The 21,718-nt window shown below is 45.2% G+C and overlaps 1 protein-coding gene across 5 annotated transcripts in view; it reads right to left on the reverse strand.

Annotated features, from left to right (window-relative positions):
• LOC310701172 (uncharacterized protein) overlaps nucleotides 1–21,718 on the reverse strand; it is an 83,151-nt gene that overhangs the window by 13,756 nt on the left and 47,677 nt on the right. For 3 of the 5 annotated variants that reach the window (XM_083491597.1, XM_083491596.1, XM_083491593.1), the window contains exon 2: nucleotides 3,404–3,590. In XM_083491597.1, coding sequence (XP_083347723.1) covers nucleotides 3,404–3,503 — 100 coding nt within the window. In that variant the 5' untranslated portion in view covers nucleotides 3,504–3,590. Of the gene's footprint in view, nucleotides 1–3,403; nucleotides 3,591–14,515; nucleotides 14,703–16,227; nucleotides 18,514–21,718 lie in introns of those variants that run through there. The other 2 variants (XM_083491595.1, XM_083491594.1) reach the window with 2 other exon arrangements.

Consider the following 21,718-nt stretch of genomic DNA (forward strand, 5'->3'; position numbering starts at 1 on the left):
TCACCTGCAGGGGGTTGCTTAAAGGGATAGTCTGTATCTGGTGTTCAGCAGCAAACTCCTTGCTCATAAAATTGCAGGAGCTGCCTGAGTCCAATAGCGCCTTTATTTTTAGGGGGTGCCCATTTTGCAGCTCTAGCGACACTTCAATCACTAGAGCAGGTCGAGGAGCTTCTGGCACGGGCACTTTCACTGCTCTTTGGCCTGGCTGCAGTGCCCCGATTGTGGCAACCAGGCGTTGGCTTTTACCTGCTCCGTTCCCCCCTGTTCTCCCCCCTCAACAGCTCCCACCATCCCTTGCCATTCCTTCCTCTGGGGGCAGACTCTGGCAAAGTGGCCTGGCTGTTGGCAGAGATAGCATTTCCGGGGGCCCTTTCCCTCCTTCTTAGCCCCCTTGCTGGTTTTTGAAAATGCGCGCGCGCGCGCTGTTCCGATTTCCATCGGCTCTGCCGGCGGGAAAGCTGGCTCAGGAATGTCTGGAATGCGGAACTCCTTCCAACGTTCCCCTCTCCCTTCCCGCCTCTCCAAGGCTCTTGCCTCCTGCCGCGCTCCTATGGTCAGCGCAGATTTGGTCAGCTGATCCATAGACTCCGCCCTGGGGCTCCGTGACAGCTCGTCTTTCACCGCCGAAGAAAGACCTTCTTCAAATAGCATTTGAATGGGTGCCGCCGATAAATCCCAACTCAGTCTGTGAATCAGCATGGTAAACTCAGTCCAGTACTCACGGACAGATTGACTTCCCTGCTTACAAGCCATTAGCTGTCTGCGCACCGCCCCTTCCTCAATATCGCTGGAAAACATGATATCCATTGCACGAAAGAACTTCCTCGTGTCCTTTAGTATGTCATTGTGCGTTGCCATTAGGGGTCGAACCCAGTCTCTCGCCCCTTTCTCAAGATGCCCAATTACAAAAGCAACTCGCGATTCCTCATCAGGGAACTCATCGAACTGCACATTAATGGCATATTGCATCTCTGTCCTAAAGGCATGGTAATCCTTGGGGTCCCCCCCAAATTTTTGCACCAATCCTGGTACCTTTCTGGGGAATTGAGTGGCTCTCCCCTTCTTGTCTGCATCCTGAGCCCTTCTCTCCTCCAGCCTCGCCGTCTGCAGCGCCAGTTGGACCTCCAACGCTCGGTATCTATCTTCCAAGCTTGGACCAGCTCCAGCCCCCGCTCCTCCGGTTCCGGTTGGTTCGCTCATGATGCTTTCTCTTGCACAGGCAGCGTACAGAGACTGTCGGACTGCTGTTAGGGATTGATTAGCTGCTTGTGCATAAAAACGTGCTCCCTCAGAGTTTGTGCGACCCCACAAACCTCCGTGTGTGACGGAGCTCCTCCGACATGTCTGCTCTAGTCACTAGTAGAGTCCGACAGTGGCTGTCTGCGGAAGCGTTTCCAGCAAAGGAGCTCCTTAACGGAAACGCGTCTCCTGGACTCACGGCGTGACAGTTTCCGGCGAGGTGTGGGTCTCCCTATGGGAGACTCAGATACCTCCCCACTGTTCTCGCTGGAAGCTTCCCTGAGCCCTCCCTCCTGCTCGCATTCCCTCAGAGACCCACTCCTCCCCCTGCTGGTCCCTGCTTCAGCTGTTGAGTCTCTTTCTTCCTCCCTGAGTCCCTCCACCACCTGATGCTCCGATGGCAGTTCCCTGACAATGTGATTCAGAGAATCTCAGGAATTGATTATATAAATGTATTTGATATAAACTTGCAGTTGTAAAAACCAATAAAAATATTTAAAAAAAAGGGAAGTCCATAGATTGACTATGCTTCTGTTGATTCATCATTTGCAAACCCAGAAATAGGGGCTCGTTTTTGAACTTTTCCTCGGAAACCGAAGAGCTTCCATTTTTACTGTTGCACAGCAAATTTAAGTTCCCCCCATCGTAATTAAGGTTTTTTTCCATCCCACTTGTATCCTTGAGCAGCTAATTTAAGTCCCCCCTCCCATTGTAATTAAAGCTTTTTTCATCCCATTTGTTCCCTTGCACAGCTGATTTAAGCCCCCAGCCCATCAATATAAAAGCCATTTCTGGTTGCAGTGTTCTGAGGTGACATTTGGTGCTTTAGTTTTTTCCTACTTTTTGCATTTTTGTTTGTGTGGCTTTTTCATTTTTGATTGTGGCTTCTTTTTTAATTTTAATTTTTATCATCAACAATACTGTCTTCTTTATTTTATGGTACAGAACATTGATTACTGCTTTCATTTTATGGATCAATGGTCTTGTTAGATAGTAAAATTCATGTTAAATTGCTGTTTTAGGGTTGTTTTTAAAAGTCTGGAATGGATTACCGTATTTTTTGCCCTATAGGACCCACTTTTTCCCCTCCAAAAATGAAGGGGAAATCTGGGTGTGTCCTATGGGGCGAATGCATGCTTTCGCTGAAGCTTGGAGAGCAAGAGGGGTCGGTGCGCACCGACCCCTCTCCCTCTCCAGGCTTCGGGAAGACATCCGCAGCCTAGGCAGCCCTGCGGGAGGTCCGCATTGATGTCTAGGCTGAGGATAGCAGCCTGCTTCCTGGAGCGTCGGGCGCCCTGAAAGCAGAGCGCCCCCCGCGCCAGGCAGACATCTGCAGCGTGTTGGAGCCCTGCAGGAGTTCCCCGCAGGGCTCCCCACGCTGCGGATAGCAGCCTGCCGCCCAGCGCGAGGGACGCCCTAAAGCAGAGCGCCCCTCGCGCCGGACAGACATCGGCCAGCCCCACAAGCTCGGGGGACAGCGGTGAGGCGCAGCGCCGTCATCCCGCTGTTCCTGGACCTGGTTCGGTTTCCCCGACCTGCTTTTGGGGGGGAAATAAAGGGGGGGGGAATTTCCTTTATTTCCCCCCAAAAAAACTAGGTGCGTCCTATGGGACGAAAAATACGGTAATCCATTTTGCATTACTTTCTATGGGAAAGCACGCCTTGGTTTTGAAACGCTTTGGTTTTGGAAGACCTCCGGAACCTATTATGTTTGAGAACCAAGGTACCACTGTAACTCCTAAGATTTAAAATCCTGGAGGAAGAAAATCTGCCCCCCACTACAGTGGTACCTCAGGTTAAATACTTAATTCGTTCCGGAGGTCTGTTCTTAACCTGAAACTGTTCTTAACCTGAAGCACCACTTTAGCTAATGCGGCCACCTGCTACTGCCGCGCGTTTTTTGTTCTCATCCTGAAGCAAAGTTCTTAACCAGAGGTGCTATTTCTGGGTTAGCGGAGTCTGTAACCTGAAGCGTATGTAACCCGAGGTACCACTGTACTTTATGAAAGGGATTCAAGAAACAAAGAGCTGCTTTGGAGAAGGCCTCACCCCTTCCTTCTTCCTGTCAGGAACTTCGTTCCATTTGTCTCCTCTCCATCTTTTCCTCTTTCTCCCTCCACCATCCATCTATCCCTGTCCCCATCTCCTCTCCCCTGGAACTCACCAGATTTCTCCAAGTGTCTTGGGAGGGAATGCTCAGAGGTTGTGGGGAGGGATGCGGGAGACAGCCTGACCAGGTCAACCGTCCATCTTCCTCCTTCCATCCTGGCCAGGGTTGCAGGTTCAGTCTCAGCTAGGTTTGCAGCTTCAGCTTCCTGAAGAGCGCAGAATCCAGAGCCAGTTGCAGCTTCCTGGGAGGGAGGGAAGAAGAAGCCAAGGGAGTCTGAGAGCCCCTGCAGAGATTCTCCTGCCAAAGACATTCTGCTGCCCCTGGAGAAGCACCAACTGGGCACCCCCTTCCCAAGAGCCCCCTCCTATTTTCAAACACCTTTGGCAATTACTTTCACCTGCCTGTCCTGCCTCCCTTCCTAAGGCTGGCATGGTATGCACATTCGTGGCCTGAGAGTAGATCCCATGGAACTTAAGAGTTAATCTGCAAAGGACGGCTCTGAATACATGGGTGGGCCTTGCATGGAGAAGGAAGCCCCTTGCTTGCATCTGGACCCCCGGGAGAGGCGGGGGATCTGCTCCCTCTGCCCTCCTGCCCTGCAAACACCCTTTGCTCTTGTTGCTCAGGGGAGAGAGGCAGGAAGAGCCTTCAAACCCATCCCTTTCCTCCTCTGCTGCCTTTTCTTGCAGCAGCCCAGTGAGAGGGGAAGGAGCTGCAGTGCCTGGTTCACTTCAGATACACACATGGTAAACACTGGGATTGTGAATGAACACGTCCTCTGCCTTCCATGCGGTGGGAGTGGGGGGGTTAAAAGTGGTGAGGAGACCCCCCCTCCAGTCCTTTTTGGAAACAGGAGCTTTGGCCAGGAGTAAACAACTTATATGGCAAGTTCACAAGAGAAGCACTTTGGAGCACTGCTTGCTCTTACTATGTGTTTGGACCTAGAGGACAACATACACGTTTACACCACGTGGTTCCTTAAAGAGGGCATTTCTTTAAATTCAAAGGCCATTTCTACAAAATGGAAGTCTTCTGATGGCAGCCCTATATAGGGAAGTTTTCGATGTTTTAAAATTTTTGGTGTTTTTGTTGGAAGCCGCCCAGAGTGGCTGAGGCAACACAGTTTTTATTTATATTATTATTATTATTATTATTATTATTATTATTCCCTTCTAAGCGCATCCTGCTATGCATGCTGGTCAGAGACTTTGTCCCAACACCCCCCCCCTTGAACGCAAGAGGGCTTCCTATTTTTACTGTTCTTTAAATTTCTATACTGCCCTTCCTCCAAAGATCACAGGGCAGCTTCCAATAATAATAATAATAATAATAATAATAATATTTTATACCCCGCCCTCCCCAGCCAAGTCCGGGCTCAGAGCGGCTTACAAGCAATAATAAAAACAAGTTGAATGATTACAACTTAAAAACAAAATTAAAATACAACATTAAAATATTGAAACATTAAAATATTAAAATGTAGCCTCCTCGCAGGAGGAGAAGGAAAGAAAAAAGAGAGGGAGGGAATCAAACTGGCACCAAGCCAAAGGCCAGGCGGAACAACTCTGTCTTACAGACCCTGCGGAAATATATCAGATCCTGCAGGGCCCTGGTCTCATGAGGCAGAGCATTCCACCAGGCCGGAGCCAGAGTTGAAAAGACCCAAAAAAATGCAGTTCCTTTTTCAATCAATTCTGGTTCTTAATGGCTTAAATTGTTTTAAGGAATGGCACAGGTATTTGGCGAAATACATTTGGAAGGGCAAAAAAAAACAAAAAACAACAACCAGAATTAAATTTAAACTATTAACAGTAACCAAAAACAAAGGAGGGTTTGGAATGCCAGATTTTAGGATCTACTATGAAGTTGCCTGCCTGGGGGCCACCAGGTGGCGCGTTGGAAGATGGCCGACAATAACATCTCTCTGGCCCATACGAGGTAAATAAGGGGCTGCTATGGGAGGTATGCAGTCTTCCTACCCCCCCAGGAGACGGAGGGCACTGCCTTGCCAGTGGTGTTCACAGTGCACCCCCTGATCCGAGAGATGGGGGTGCCGAACACTTGGCACGAGCCCTCGGTGAAGTGGTGCCAGTGTGGTGTAGTGGTTAAGAGCGGTAGTCACGTAATCTGGGAAACCGGGTTCGTGTCTCCGCTCCTCCACATGCAGCTGCTGGGTGACCTTGGGCCAGTCACACTTCTGTGAAGTCTCTCAGCCCCACTCTCCTCACAGAGTGTTTGTTGTGGGGGAGGAAGGGAAAGGAGAATGTTAGCCGCTTTGAGACTCCTGAAGGGGAGTGAAAGGCGGGATATCAAATCCAAACTCTTCTTCTTCTTCTTCAGATCTTCCTGACACCGATTCCAATGAGCGCGTGCTGGTTAGCTTCAGCTCGGAATTATAATTGGAAACATACGATTGGAATGAAGCTGAAGCACATATATCAAGTAATGTTCGAGAGATAAGACTGCTGATTAATGGATCTCTGTGACCGGGAGTGACAGATGGATAAGTAAATCTTCTGATGAATCACCACTAGGAGACTGTATGTTTGGAATGAGGGGGGGGGGCTGGAGGAAAAAACTTTTTTTTTCTTTGCACGATGTGATATTAATAACCCTTCACCCCAGATAGAAATAAGATCGTTGCGCTTTTATTAATCACAAGCAGGAATTCAAGAACTGTGTGGGATGGATTATAACAGGAGAGAGGATTGGTGAACAGTGAGAAAGAGGAAAATTTTTATGACGCAGTTAAAAAATGGCGTCTCGCCAAGACAGGCTTGCCGGAGAAAGAAGGACAGGGGGAGGAGAATCAGGATTATTCGAAAGAGAAGGAATGTTGGAACGCAAACTTGACCTGACAGAGCCTCCTGACTCATTTGATTTATTTGGCAAGCCTGAGAAAAGTAAAGGACAGACCAAAGATTAATTTTTTTATGGAAGCGCTTAACAGAGGCTGTCCCTGAGTGATATGATCTTTGGACAGTACAAAACCCACACAAAGGATGCCTGTTTTCAATCTGCTTGTGAAAATTGTCAGAGATCGCAAAGAAAGGAATATACGATAACAACAAGAAGAGAAAGAAAGTAATTAAAGGACTATCTGGATTGAACTGGATAGAACTGTCTAATTAAAGCAGTAATATAAGTGATGTTTGGACTCGTTCGGAGTTTTGGACTCGTGCAGAGCTTGATGTATGGGCACCCCCAACAAAATTTAAAATTTGGCTGTATAATTTGAAACTAATATGATTTGGATAATGTGATGTCATTGGCCTGTTAATAAAAATTATTTTTTTTAAAAAAAGAGAAGTTGCCTGCCTGGTCTAGCTCAAGGAATGGATGATCTTGAAGAATACTAAATTATTGGATATTGAGGGCTGGGATAATATAGTGGGGTGGCACGGCTACCCGGGTTACAATAAAGCAAAAATCCACAAGGGATTCCTAAATCACATTATTGGGAAAGCCTTATATGAAGTTTGGGAAAGGAACAAAAAAATATTAGAACCAAAAACCCGATGGTGGTTGTCACCAATGGAGGCAAGGGCAGTAAAAAGAAAAAATATGGATTCAAATTGGTTGACATATAAAGATCTTTTAGAGGAAGTAAATAATAGATTACAAATGAAAAAAATATGAAAAAATAAGGCATACAGAAATAGGCTGGTTTCAATACCATCAATTAAATGCAATTTTTGAGGAAGACAAGAATGTAAATGGATTTGATACAAAATTATCCGAAATAGACAAAAAATTGATTATAAATGATGATAAAAATTTATCCAAAATGTATAAACTATTATTAAATTGGCACTTTAAAGAGTTTAAAGATGTCATGGTCAAATGGGCACAAGATCTCGGTCATTCAATTGATTTAGAAAACTGGGGAAACTTATGGAAAAGAGACATAAGATTTACAGCATGTTATACAATAAAATATTTTTTTTAAACCCAGTCAACACAATGTCTTCATCGTGGACACGGTGGCTTGATGTATATTTTATAATTCCTCATGGTAATCCCATCTGACTCCTACACCGAAGGTGCTGCTATGCAATGCCAGGTCAATGATTCATAAGACCACTGACATCCATGACTTGATCGTGGATGGAGAACTTGACCTGGCATGTGTAACAGAGACTTGGTGGGATGAAGCAGGTGGACCTGTCCTTGCCGCTGCTTGTCCACCAGGTTTCTCTTACGCACAGCAACCCAAGTCATGTGGGCAGGGGAGGGGTGTGATTTGCAGTGATTTGTAGGAAGTCATTAATTTGCACCAGGCGTCCTATTGGGAAGACCCAGTTCTCTGAGTGCATGTTCTTGAAGTTGGACAATAGGGGCAGTACAGGATTCCTTTTGGTGTACCGACCACCCCGCTGCACCAAGGATTCCCTGCCCAAGCTGCTTCAGGTCGTGGCAGATGTTCTCCTGGAGACACCTAATTTGGTTGTCCTGGGGGATTTTAACATTCACGCCGACACAACCTTACAAGGGGCCGATTGGGACTTTGTGGAAAGCATGGCCTCCATGGGCTGTCCCTAAATAGGTTTGGCCCAACTTATAGTCACAGAAATGCCTTAGACCTGGTTTTTCTCCTCTATGGATGTTGGTGATCTGACACTAAGTAAAAGCGAAACTAAATAAGTGCCATGTTCAGATCACTTCCTGGTGCAACTGGACTTCTCCACAACCCTTCCCCTCTGCAGGGAGGTGGGTTCAATTTGGATGGTCCGCCACTGCCACTTAATGGATCCAAATGGTTTCCAGAGAGTGGCAGGGGATGTTTTATCCCATGTTGATGGCCTTTCAGCTGATTCCCTGGTGGCCCGTTGGAATGTGGAGTTAACCAGGGCTATTGAGTATCTGGCTCCAAAAAGGCCACTCCGATTGCATGGAGACCGGACAGCCCCATGGTTTTCCAAGGATCTGAGGGCAACGAGACGGCTAGAGCGCCAGTGGCAGAAACCTCATTCTGAATCTGACCGGATAGGGGTTAGAGCTCAACGTTGAGCCTACCAAATCGCGATAGCGAAGGTGAAGAAAACCTTCTTCACCCCCTCTATTGCATCTGCAGAAAACAGCAGCAGGAGACTCTTTCAGGTGGTTTGCAATTTAATGGAACCATCTCTCCAATGGCACCCGGTACAGGCCACATGATCTCCTGCAATGATTTTGCAAAGTTTTTTGCAGATAAAGTCACTCAGTTTCAGAGAGGTAGACTCCCCCGTGGGAGCAGGGCGGGGGCTGGTGAGTGCTAGAGTCCTGTCTAGTAAAGTTGTGTGGGTTCAATTCCAATCTGTTACGTCTGAGGATGTGGACAGGCTGCTTGGACGAGTGAAACCAACCACCTGTCTCCTTGATCCTTGCCCATCCTGGCTCATAAAAGCTAGCCGGGAAGGGCTGGGCGATGGGCTCTGTGGGGTGGTGAATGCTTCTCTCTGTGAGGGAGCCTTCCCAGACACACTGAAAGAGGCAGTTACAGTGGTACCTCTGGTGACCTGAAGCACCGCTTTAGCTAATTGGGCCTCCTGCTGCCGCTGTATGATTTCTGTTCTCATCCTGAAGCAAAGTTCTTAACCCGAGGTAATATTTCTGGGTTAGCGGAGTCTGTAACCTGAAGCATATGTAACCCGAGGCACCACTGTATTAAACTGCTTCTTAAAAAACATATCTTTAGACCCAGCCAATACGGCCAACTATCGCCCAGTCTCAAATCTTCCATTCTTTGGCAAGGTGATTGAGTGGGTGGTTGCTGAACAATTCCAGGGACGCCTGGAAGATGTGGACCCTTTGGATCCCTTCCAGTTGGGATTCAGGCCTCATCATGGGACTGAAACTGACCTTGACACGATAATTTCCGGCGGGCTAGGGACAAAGGTGAGAGCTGTTTCCTAGTTCTGCTGGATCATTCAGAGGCTTTTGATACCATTGGCCATAACAACCTTCTGGACCATCTAGAGGGGCTGGGAGCTGGAGGAACTGTTATACAGTGGTTCCGCTCCTTCCTCCTGGGCAGTGTTCAGAAAGTGGTGTTGGGGAATGAGTGTTCAGACCCCTGAGCTCTCACTTGTGGGGTGCCTCAGGGTTCCGTCCTCTCCCCATCCTTTTCAACATCTACATGAAGCCGCTGGGAGAGATCAGGGGGTTTGGGCTGGGTGTTCATCAGTATGCGGATACCCAGCTCTACCTCTCTTTCAAATCAGAACCAGTGAAGATGGTGAAGGTCCTGTGTGAGTTCCTGGAGGTGATTGGAGGATGGATGGCGGCTAACATATTAAAGTTGAATCCCGACAAGGCAGATGTCCTATTTTTGTGAGACAGGAGGCAGGAAGGTGTGGAGGACTCCCTGGTTCTGAATGGGGTAACTGTGCCCCTAAAGGACCAGGTGCGCAGACTGGGAGTCATTTAGGACTTGCAGCTGTCAATGGAAGCGCAGGTCAATTCCGTTTACCAGCTCCATCTGGTACGCAGGCTGAGACCCTATCTGCCCGCAGACTGTCTTGCCAGAGTAGTGCAGGCTCCAGTTATCTCCCGCTTGGACTACTACAATACGCTCTACGTGGGGCTACCTTTGAAGGTGATTCAGAAACTGCAATTACCGTATTTTTCGCTCTATAAGACGCACCAGACCACAAGACGCACCTATTTTTTGGAGGAGGAAAACAAGAAAAAAAATATTCTGAATCTCAGAAGCCAGAACAGCAAGAGGGATTGCTGTGCAGTGAAAGCAGCAATCCCTCTTGCCTTTCTGGCTTCTGGGATAGCTGCATTTGCTCCATAAGACGCACACACATTTCCCCTTACTTTTTAGGAGGGAAAAAGTGAGTCTTATAGAGCAAAAAATATGGTAATCCAGAATGTGGCAGCTAGACTGGTGACTGGGAGTGGCCGCCAGGACCACATAACACTGGTATTGAAAGACCAACATAGGCTCCCATTGCATTTCTGAGCACAAATCAAAGCGTTGGTGCTGACCTTTAAAGTCCTAAACGGCCTCGATCCAGTATACCTGAAGGAGAGTCTCCACCCCCATCGTTCTGCCTGGACACGGAGGTCCAGCACCAAGAGCCTTCTGGCAGGTCCCTCACTGTGAGAAGCGAAGTTACAGGGAACCAGGCAGAGGGCCTTCTCAGTAGTGGTGCCCTCCCTGTGGAATACCTTCCCACCAGATGTCAAAGGAAAAAACAGCCACCAGACATTAAAATACATCTGAAGGCTACCCTGTTTGGGGAAGCTTTTAATATCTGAAGGACTATTGTATTTCAATATTTTGTTGGAAGCCACCAAGATTGGTAGGGGAAATCCAGCCAGATGGGACGTGGTACAAATAAAAAATATTATTATTATTGAAACAAACACTGCTAATTCTTCATACATTTATATGGTTTCCCGCCTGTGTGAATTATCTTATGAATATTAAGGTCTCCACTCCCTCTGAAGCTTTTTCCACGTTTCATAAATCTGGTTTTCCCCATTTGAGTTAGCGGATGTTTCCTAAGGTTCCATATTGACTTAAGCTTCTCCCCTGTGGGAGTTCGCCAATGTAGTTTAAGTTTATCCTCCCTGTTGAAGCTCTTCCCACATTCAATATGCTCCAAAGGTTTCTCCCCCGTATGAGTTAGTTGGTGTATTCTAAGTGCTCTACTTTTGCTGAAGCTCCTTCCACATGCCATACATTAAAATGGTTTCTTCCCCGTGTGTTGGTTGGTGTCTTATAAGGTGTCGATATGGACTGAAGCTCTTTCCACATTCAGTACATTTAAATGGTTTCTCCTGTGTGAGTTCGCTGGTCTATTCTATTTTTTAAAAAAAGATATTTATTAAAGTTTTACAAATTATATAAGCAAACACAGAAATACAAACAAAGACAAACAAAAAAAAGTATAATTTCAAACCCTTATTTTCTTATAACTCACTTCTCCGACCTCCTCATAGATCCCCTTTCTGCATTCCAGTTTCACATTTTAATTCAGCAAATTCTCACCCTTAATTTTATCTAATTTTTAACCTTTCTTTTCTTTTAACTTAATCCTTACAGCTGTAATCCACTTAATTTCTAAACCAGCATCATTCTAACATTCATTAATTTTGCAATGTTTCTTAAGATAGTTCTTAAATTTCTTCCAGTCTTCTTAGCGCGTCTCTTTTCCCTGGTCTCGGATTCTGCCAGTCATTTCTGCCAGCCCCATATAGTCTATCACCTTCATCTGCCATTCTTCCAAGGTGGGTAGATCTTGTGTCTTCCAATACTTTGCGATGAGTATTCTTGCTGCTGTTGTAGCATACATAAAGAATGTTCTGTCTTTCTTTGGCACCAATTGGCCGAGCATGCCCAGGAGAAAGGCCTCTGGTTTCTTAAGGAAGGTATATTTAAATATTTTTTTCATTTCATTATATATCATTTCCCAGAAAGTCTGTGTATTTTAAGTGTTACATATCGACTGAAGCTCTTTCCACATTCAGTACATTTAAATGGTTTCTCCCGTGTGAGTTTGTTGGTGTCTTCTAAGGTATGCATATCGACTGAAGCTCTTTCCACATTCAATGCATTCAAATGGTTTCTCCCCTGTGTGAGTTCGTTGGTGTATTCTAAGTGCTCCACTATCACTGAAGCACTTTCCACATTCAAAGCATTTAAATGGTTTCTCCCCCGTGTGAGTTCGTTGGTGTCTTCTAAGGTGTCCACTTTCACTGAAGCTCTTTCCACATTCAATACATTTAAATGGTTTCTCCCCTGTGTGAGTTCGTTGATGTATTCTAAGTTTTTCGTTTTGACAGAATCTCTTTCCACATTCAATACATTCAAATGGTTTCTCCCCTGTGTGAGTTCGTTGGTGTATTCTAAGTGTTTCGTTTTGACAGAATCTCTTTCCACATTCAATACATTCAAATGGTTTCTCCCCTGTGTGAGTTCGTTGATGTATTCTAAGTTTTTCGTTTTGACAGAATCTCTTTCCACATTCAATACATTTAAATGGTTTCTCCCCCGTGTGAGTTCGTTGGTGTCTTCTAAGTTGTCCACTTTCACTGAAGCTCTTTTCACATTCAGTACATTTAAATGGTTTCTCCCCCGTGTGAGTTCGTTGGTGTATTCTAAGTGTTCCATTTTGACTGAAGCACTTTCCACATTCAATACATTCAAATGGTTTCTCCCCTATGTGAGTTCGTTGGTGTCTTCTAAGCTTTCCACTTTCACTGAAGCTCCTACCACATTCAATACATTTAAATGGTTTCTCCCCCGTGTGAGTTCTTTGGTGTATTCTAAGGTGTCCACTTTCACTGAAGCTCTTTCCACATTCAATACATTTAAATGGTTTCTCCCCTGTGTGAGTTCGTTGGTGTCTTCTAAGTGTTTCGTTTTGACAGAATCTCTTTCCACATTCAATACATTCAAATCGTTTATCCCCTGTGTAAGTTCCTTGATGTTTTCTAAAAGTTCCATTTTCCCTGAAGCTCTTTTGATAGTCCTTACATTTAAATGGTTTCTCCTCTATGTGAATTCGTTGGTGTGTCCTCAGTTTTCCACTGTGACTAAAGCAAATCCCACATTCCATGCATTGAAACTGTTTCTTTGTTCTTCCCAATGAATTCAAAGATGGCTCCATAGAATTCTGGCCATCATCTTCCTCACCTGTTTGGGTGTGGGGTGGAGGGAAGAATCCTGTTAAGACTTTCAGGAAAAACAAGAAAGGAACTGAACACATTGTCAGTCCCAGTATGCACCTTCACTTATTTTAACACTGTCTCCTTTCTCCACTGTCCTCTCTATGTTCCAAACTTTTAGGAATGCAGGTGAGATAATGGCAAGAAAAACACATGATCACTCCATTCACACTTAATAAACTGCATTATTTTATAATCTGTGGTGGAATTGGCTTCTTAGACACATCTCGGTATTTCTCTTTTCCCAGGGAGGAAATGATCACAGGCTTGAGTAGCACTCTCTCCTATGACTAAGAAGTAAAACTTTAGTGTTACTATGCCACATGTAACTGTAAAAATATTGCTCTAGATTAGAACAGGCATCTCCAAACTTGGCCCTCCAGATGTTTTGGGACTACAAAACCCATCATCCCTGACCACTGGTCCTGTTAGCTAGGGACGTTGGGAGTTGCAGTCCCAAAACATATGGAGGGCCAAGTTTGGGGATGTCTGTATCAGAACATAAGAAAAGCCTGCTCGATTGGGCAAAGGCCCACCTAGTCCAGCATCCTCTTCTCACAGTGGCCTGCTAGATGCCTGTGGGAAACCAGCAAGCAGGATTTGTGTATAAGAGTTTTTTTGCTGCTGATTGCTTAAATTTTATCCTTCCCGATTGCTGCACAGCAAATTTAAGTCCCCCCCCCCATCGTAATTAAGGCTTTTTTAATCCCACTTGCATACTTGAGCAGCAAATTTAAGCCCCCCCACCTTATCAATATTAAAGCCGTTACTGGTTGCAGTGTTCTGAGGCGACATTTGGTGCTTTAGTTTTTTCCCATTATTTCATTTTTGTTTGTGTGGCCTTTTCATTTTTGACTGTGGCTTGTTTTTTGTTTTAATTTTAATTTTTATCATCTACAATGCTGTCTTATTTATTTTATGGTACAGAACATTGTTTATTGTTTTCATTTTATGGATCAATGGTCTTGTTAGATAGTAAAATTCATGTTAAATTGCTGTTTTAGGGGTTGTTTTTAAAAGTCTGGAACGGATTCATCCATTTTGCATTACTTTCTATGGGAAAGCACGCCTTGGTTTTGGAATGCATTGGTTTTGGAAGACTTCTGGAACCTATTATGTTTGAGAACCGAGGTACCACTGTAACTCCTAAGATTTAAAATCCTGGAGGAAGAAAATCTGCCCCCACTACAGTGATACCTCTGGTTACATACTTAATTCGTTCCAGAGATCCGTTCTTAACCTGAAACTGTTCTTAACCTGAAGCACCACTTTAGCTAATGGGGGCCGCCTGCTGCTGCTGCGCCGCCAGAGCAAGATTTCTGTTCTGATCCTGACGCAAAGTTTTTAACCCGAGGTACTATTTCTGGGTTAGCGGAGTCTGTAACTTGAAGCGTATGAAAGGGATTCAAGAAACAAAGAGCTGCATTTGTCTCCTCTCCATCTTTTCCTCTTTCTCCCTCCACCATCTATCCCTGTCCCCATCTCCTCTCCCCTGGATCTCACCAGATTTCTCCAAGGGTCCTGGGAGGTAATGCTCAGAGGTTGTGGGGAGGGATGCGGGAGACAGCCTGACCAGGTCAACCGTCCATCTTCCTCCTTCCATCCTGGCCAGGATTGCAGGTTCAGTCTCAGCTAGGTTTGCAGCTTCAGCTTCCTGAAGAGCGCAGAATCCAGAGCAAGTTGCAGCTTCCTGGGAGGGAGGGAAGAAGAAGCAAAGGGAGTCTGAGAGCCCCTGCAGGGATTCTCCTGCCCAAGACATTCTGCTGCCCCTGGAGAAGCCCCAATTGGGCACCCCCTTCCCAAGAGCCCCCACCCATTTTCAAACACCTTTGGCAATTCCTTTCACCTGCCTGTCCCACCTCCCTTCCTAAGGCTGGCATGGTATGCACAATAGTAGCCTGAGAGTAGATCCCATGGAACTTAAGAGTTAATCTGCAAAGGACTGCTCTGAATACATGGGTGGCCCTTGCATGGAGAAGAAGGAAGCCCCTTGCTTGCATCTGGACCCCCTGGGAGAGGCGGGGGATCCGCCCATTGCTCCCTCTGTCCTCCCTGACTCCTCCTCTGTCGTTCTGCACTACAAACACCCTTTGCTCTTGTAACTCAGGGGAGAGAGGCAGGAAGAGCCTTCAAACCCATCCCTTTCCTCCTCTGCTGCCCAGTGAGAGGGGAAGGAGCTGCAGCGCCTGGTTCACTTCATGGTTTACTGGGATTGTGGATGAACACGTCCTCTGCCTTCCATGCGGTGGGAGTGGGGTGGCTTAAAAGTGATGAGGAGACCTCCCCCTCCAGTCCTTTTGGGAAACAGGAGTTTTGGTCAGGAGTAAACAACTTATATGGCAAGTTCACCAGAGAAGCACTTTGGAGCACTGCTTGCTAATACTATGCGTTTGGACCTAGAGGACAACATACACGTTTACACCATGGGATTCCTTAAAGAGGGCATTTCTTTATATTCAAAGGCCATTTCTACAAAATGGAAGTCTTTTGATGGCAGTCTGTACATGAAGTTTTTAATGTTTTAAATTTTTTGGTGATTTTGTTGGTAGCCGCCCAGAGTGGCTGAGGCAACACAGTCAGATGGGCAGGGGGCAAGTAATGAATTATTTTTATTATTATTATTATATTATTATTATTAGTTTTATTCCCTCCTAAGCCCATCCTGTTATGCATGCTGATCAGAGACTTTGTCCCAACCCTCTCCCCTTGAACACAACAGGGCTTCCTATTTTTACAGCTATTCTTCACATTTCTATACTGCCCTTCCTCCAAAGATCACAGCGCAGCTTACAAGAGAAAAACAGAGTTGCATAGCAGAGTAAGAAATAAAAACGACAACCCTCGCCCCCCCCCATGCAGTTGTGCCGTCCATAGATTGTTTTTAATATGCCAAACGCCTGGAAGAAGAGGAATGCTATCGCCTGTTGCCTAAAGATAAGGTCCTCCTCCGAGGGGTCTTCTGCTGGGGTATAGATACTAAATTTAATAGTATTAAGACGATCCTGGCCAGCATTGCCCACCCCTCTCCCCTCGCCCGCCTCCTCCCTTTGCACCAGATCCCTGCAGGAGGAAGCTTCTCCCCCCTCCCCTTCAAGGCCCCCTTTAAGGAAACAGCTCCCTTTCCTCCCTTCTCTTCTCCCCGTCCGGGGGCTTCTCATCCTGGACCCCCTCGCAAAGCCCCTTCCCTCCTTCCCCGCCATTGGCTTTGCACTCACCCGAAATCCCGGGCAGCGGGGGCGGGAATGGAAGCCCCTGAGTGGGAGGCAGGGCGTGAGGGCGCTTAATTAGGAGGCTTAATTAGGAAGAAGCCCCCTCCTCCGCACAATGCAGCCCCCCTTCCCGCCTCCTCCCCTCCCTCCTTTGCCAGCTCCAATTTTATCTCTGCTGTTGAAGCCGGAAGTGGAGGCAACTCTGAGGAGGAAGGAGAAGCTTCTCCCCACGTTCAGCCTCTTGTCTGTTATTTGATAACTGGGGGAAGGAAAACCTTGTAGCACCCAACCAATGGGAAGAGGAGGGAGGGAACGTGTGCATAGGGAATATAAACTTATACTTTGCTCCAGCTGGACTGTGCCTGCTTTGGCTCCCAGCTCCTGCAAGAATATATTGTCCTCACTAAGGGCTTGCCGATCAGGTTGGCTGTTCGAATCCCGGCGAAGGGGTGAGCTCCCGTTGCTCTGTCTCTGCTGCTGCCAACCTAGCAGTTCGAAAGCACATCAAACTGCAAGTAGATAAATAAGTACCTGTTGTAAACAAAATCTGCCCTTATTCCCTTATGGGGGTCACAAGAGCCGTTGTAGAGTCCTTTGCCGGTTCTCCATCAGTTGGAGAAAATCAAAGAAGCCAACCAGAGAATATTGAGAAGCAAAGCAGCTAGTAAGCCTGATCTTTATTGAACTGTTGCAACAGGTTGCTCCCCTCACAGGCAGGAGAAAGGAGGAGGACCCCGGACAAAGGTGTGCCTGCCATTATATAGCCCTTTTAAATTCCCTGCCCTGGAGCTCAAGACCACCCCTCCATACATCATACATACATCACAGAGGGGGTGTAACCCAAGACCACCCCCCACAAACAGCATACCTACAACATAGAAAAGGCGGTCTGCAACAGAAATTTGAATGTTGTTGTTTTTCCTGTCTGCCAGGTTATCTGATAATGCCTTATCTGATTGCCTTTCCTAGTAGTCTGGCCATTCCTTTGAGACGGTGATTACCCAATTCCTGAGACAATGGGAAGGCCCCTCACCCCTCCCTCCTTGCAGAGAATACATTTCGTCAGTTTGGGAGTCAAAATGGTTTCAGGACAGTCTTCCTGTGCTGCTCCAGACACGTGGTCCACGTATCTATGTACGTGTTTGGTTGGTACATTTATGAACATCTATTATATATAAAAGGGACGCGGGTGGCACTGTGGGTAAAACCTCAGCGCCTAGGACTTGCCAATCGCATGGTTGGCAGTTCGAATCCCCGCGGCGGGCTGAACTCCCGTCGTTTGGTCCCAGCTCCTGCCCACCTAGCAGTTTGAAAGCACCCTTAAGTACAAGTAGATAAATAGGTACTGCTTTCTAGTGGGAAGGTAAATGGCGTTTCCGTGTGCTGCTCTGGTGCCAGTTCGCCACAGCAGCTTCGTCACGCTGGCCACGTGACCCGGAAGTGTCTGCGGACAGCGCTGGCTCCCGGCCTCTAGAGTGAGATGAGCGCACAACCCTAGAGTCTGTCAAGACTGGCCTGTACGGGCAGGGGCACCTTTACCTTTACCTATTATATATAAAAGGCCTTAATTTTTTTTATTACATAACACTCCAGCGGGAAGGTGAACGGCGTTTCCGTGCACTGCTCCAGATCGCCAGATGCGGCTTAGTCATGCTGGCCACATGACCTGGAAACTGTAAGCTGGCTCCCTCGGCCAGTAAAGTGAGATGAGCACCGCAACCCTAGAGTTGTCTGCGACTGGACCTAATGGTCAGGGGTCCCTTTACCTTTATAATTCTTAGTAGATACAATAAAATACCTAGAATGAGACCAGATAAAAAGGCAGCCCTGCTCTTGGTGGATGCGGAGAAAGCATTTGATGTTTCAGGGGCATTCATGCAAAAAACTTTGGAAATGACGAGTTTGGGTGAGAAAATATGTACTGGCATAAAAGCGATTTATAATTCCCAAAAGGTCAGACTAATTATCAATGGTGAAATATCAGAAGATTTTAATATCTCTAAGGGAACAAGACAGGGCTGCCCTCTTTCTCCTCTCCTCTTTATCACACTTCTGGAAGAATATTTTAAAGCAATAAGAGAAGACCCTAGAATACAAGGAATTAAAGTTGGACATAGGGCCTATAAGGTCAGAGCCTTCACAGACAATCTAATAATTCCAACAGAAAACCCTCTAGAGCAGCAGTTCTCAACCTGTGTGTCCCCAGATGTTGTTGGACTACAACTCCCATCATCCCTGAGCTCTGGCCTTGCTAGCTAGGGGTGATGGGAGTTGTAGTTCAGCAACATCTGGGGACCCACAGGTTGAAAAAGGCTGCTCTGGGAAACCCAGGCAGATGGGCGGGGTACAAATAATAAATTATTGTTGTTATTATTACTATTATTTATTGTTGTTGTTGTTGTTGTTGTTGTTGTTGTTGTAGTAGTAATGTTGGAAAAAACAAGGCCAAGAATAAAATACAAAACTCAGACTTAAAAGAAAGGGGAGGCTTTTCCCTTCCAGATCTCAGAATTTACTATGAAGCAGCTTGTCTTACTCGGATTCGAGATTGGATTAAATTGGAGAAAGAAGAGGCAATAGAACTGGAAGGACATGACAACAGATTTGGTTGGCATGCATATTTGTGGTATGGGAAAACAAAAGTACACAAAGGACTCCACAATACAATAATAAGTTTTTAATAAAGGTATGAGGAAAATACAAAACATTATTGGAACCCCAAACTCCATGGTGGCTATCACCCATTGAAGCACTATCACTTAACACATCAATAATGGAAGGAATACGGCCAACATACAGAGAATTACTAATAGAACAAGAAGGAAAGTTAAAATTGAAAGACTATGATGAGATATAGGAATATTTAGTGATGGTGATGAATATTTGTTGTAAGAAAGAAAATCAATAAAAATGATTATAATAAAAGGAAAGGAAAGGAAAAAGAAAGGCGTTTGGACAATTATCACGATTCAAAATTAATAAAGAAAAAACAAAACTCCTGGTAAAATAATTAGATATACAAGAAAAAGTAAAGTTAGAAATAGACTTAAAATTACAGAGCAAAGTATTTAGGAATTTGGATAACCATGAAAAACATTCATTTATAGAAAGACAATTATATTGAGGTATGGAGCAAAATTAGGAAAGACTTAGAAATCTGGAGTAAATTAAAACTCACGTTGTGGGGAAGAATTTCTACAATCAAGATGGTAGTTTTACCAAAAATGCAGTTCCTTTTTCAATCAATTCAGGTTCTTAATGGCTTAAATTGTTTTAAGGAATGGCACAGGTATTTGGCGAAATACATTTGGAAGGGCAAAAAAAAACAAACAACAAAAAAACAAACCAGAATTAAATTTAAACTATTAACAGTAACCAAAAACAAAGGAGGGTTTGGAATGCCAGATTTTAGGATCTACTATGAAGTTGCCTGCCTGGGGGCCACCAGGTGGCGCGTTGGAAGATGGCCGACAATAACATCTCTCTGGCCCATACAAGGTAAATAAGGGGCTGCTATGGGAGGTATGCAGTCTTCCTACCCCCCCAGGAGACGGGGGGCACTGCTTTGCCAGCGGTGTTCACAATGCACCCCCTGATCCGAGAGATGGGGCTGCCGAACACTTGGCACGAGCCCTCGATGAAGTCAGATCTTCCTGACGCCAATTCCAATTAGCGCGTGCTGGTTAGCTTCAGCTCGGAATTATAATTGGAAACATACGATTGGAATGAAGCTGAAGCACATATATCAAGTAATGTTCGAGAGATAAGAGTGCTGATTAATGGATCTCTGTGACCGGGAGTGACAGATGGATAAGTAAATCTTCTGATGAATCACCACTAGGAGACTGTATGTTTGGAATGAAGGGGGGGGGGTGTGGAGGAAAAAACTTTTTTTTCTTTGCACGATGTGATATTAATAACCCTAGAAATAAGATAGTTGCATTTTTATTAATCACAAGCAGGAATTCAAGAACTGTGTGGGATGGATTATAACAGGAGAGAGGATTGGTGAACAGTGAGAAAGAGGAAAATTTTCATGACGCAGTTAAAAAATGGCGTCTCGCCAAGACAGGCTTGCCGGAGAAAGGACAGGGGGAGGAGAATCAGGATTATTCGAAAGAGAAGGAATGGTGGAATGCAAACTTGACCTGACAGAGCCTCCTGACTCATTTGATTTATTTGGCAAGCCTGAGAAAAGTAAAGGACAGACCGAAGATTAATTTTTTTATGGAAGCGCTGAACAGAGGCTGTCCCTGAGTGATATGATCTTTGGACAGTACAAAACCCATACAAAGGATGCCTGTTTTCAATCTGCTTGTGAAAATTATCAGAGATCACAAAGAAAGGAATATACGATAACAACAAGAAGAGAAAGAAAGTAATTAAAGGACTATCTGGATTGAACTGGATAGAACTGTCTAATTAAAGCAGTAATATAAGTGATGTTTGGACTCGTTCAGAGTTTTGGACTCGTGTGGAGCTTGATGTATGGGTACCCCCAACAAAATTTAAAATTTGGCTGTATAATTTGAAACTAATGTGATTTGGATAATGTGATGTCATTGGCCTGTTAATAAAAATTATTTTTTTTAAAAAAAGAGAAGTTGCCTGCCTGGTCTAGCTCAAGGAATGGATGATCTTGAAGAATACTAAATTATTGGATATTGAGGGCTGGGATAATATAGTGGGGTGGCACGGCTACCCGGGTTACAATAAAGCAAAAGTCCACAAGGGATTCCTAAATCACATTATTGGGAAAGCCTTATATGAAGTTTGGGAAAGGAACAAAAAAATATTAGAACCAAAAACCCGATGGTGGTTGTCACCAATGGAGGCAGAGGCAGTGTGGTGTAGTGGTTAAGAGCGGTAGTCACGTAATCTGGGAATCCGGGTTCGCGTCTCCGCTCCTCCACATGCAGCTGCTGGGTGACCTTGGGCCAGTCACACTTCTGTGAAGTCTCTCAGCCCCACTCACCTCACAGAGTGTTTGTTGTGGGGGAGGAAGGGAAAGGAGAATGTTAGCCGCTTTGAGACTCCTGAAGGGGAGTGAAAGGCGGGATATCAAATCCAAACTCTTCTTCTTCTTCTAAAAAGAAAAAATATGGATTCAAATTGGTTGATGTATAAAGATCTTTTAGAGGAAGTAAATAGTAGATTACAAATGAAAAAAATATGAAATAAGACATACAGGAAAAGGCTGGTTTCAATACCATCAATTAAATGCAATTTTTGAGGAAGACAAGAATGTAAATGGATTTGATACAAAATTATCCGAAATAGACAAAAAAATGATTATAAATGATGATAAAAATTTATCCAAAATGTATAAACTATTATTAAATTGGCACTTAAGAGACAAAGAGTTTAAAGATGTCATGGTCAAATGGGCACAAGATATCGGTCATTCAATTGATTTAGAAAAATGGGAAAACTTATAGAAAAGAAGAAGAAGAGGAGTTTGGATTTGATATCCCGCCTTTCACTCCCCTTCAGTAGT

Source organism: Podarcis liolepis (genome assembly GCF_965112155.1).
Source record: "Podarcis liolepis genome assembly, chromosome: 2".
In the NCBI taxonomy this organism is placed as follows: domain Eukaryota; kingdom Metazoa; phylum Chordata; class Lepidosauria; order Squamata; family Lacertidae; genus Podarcis; species Podarcis liolepis.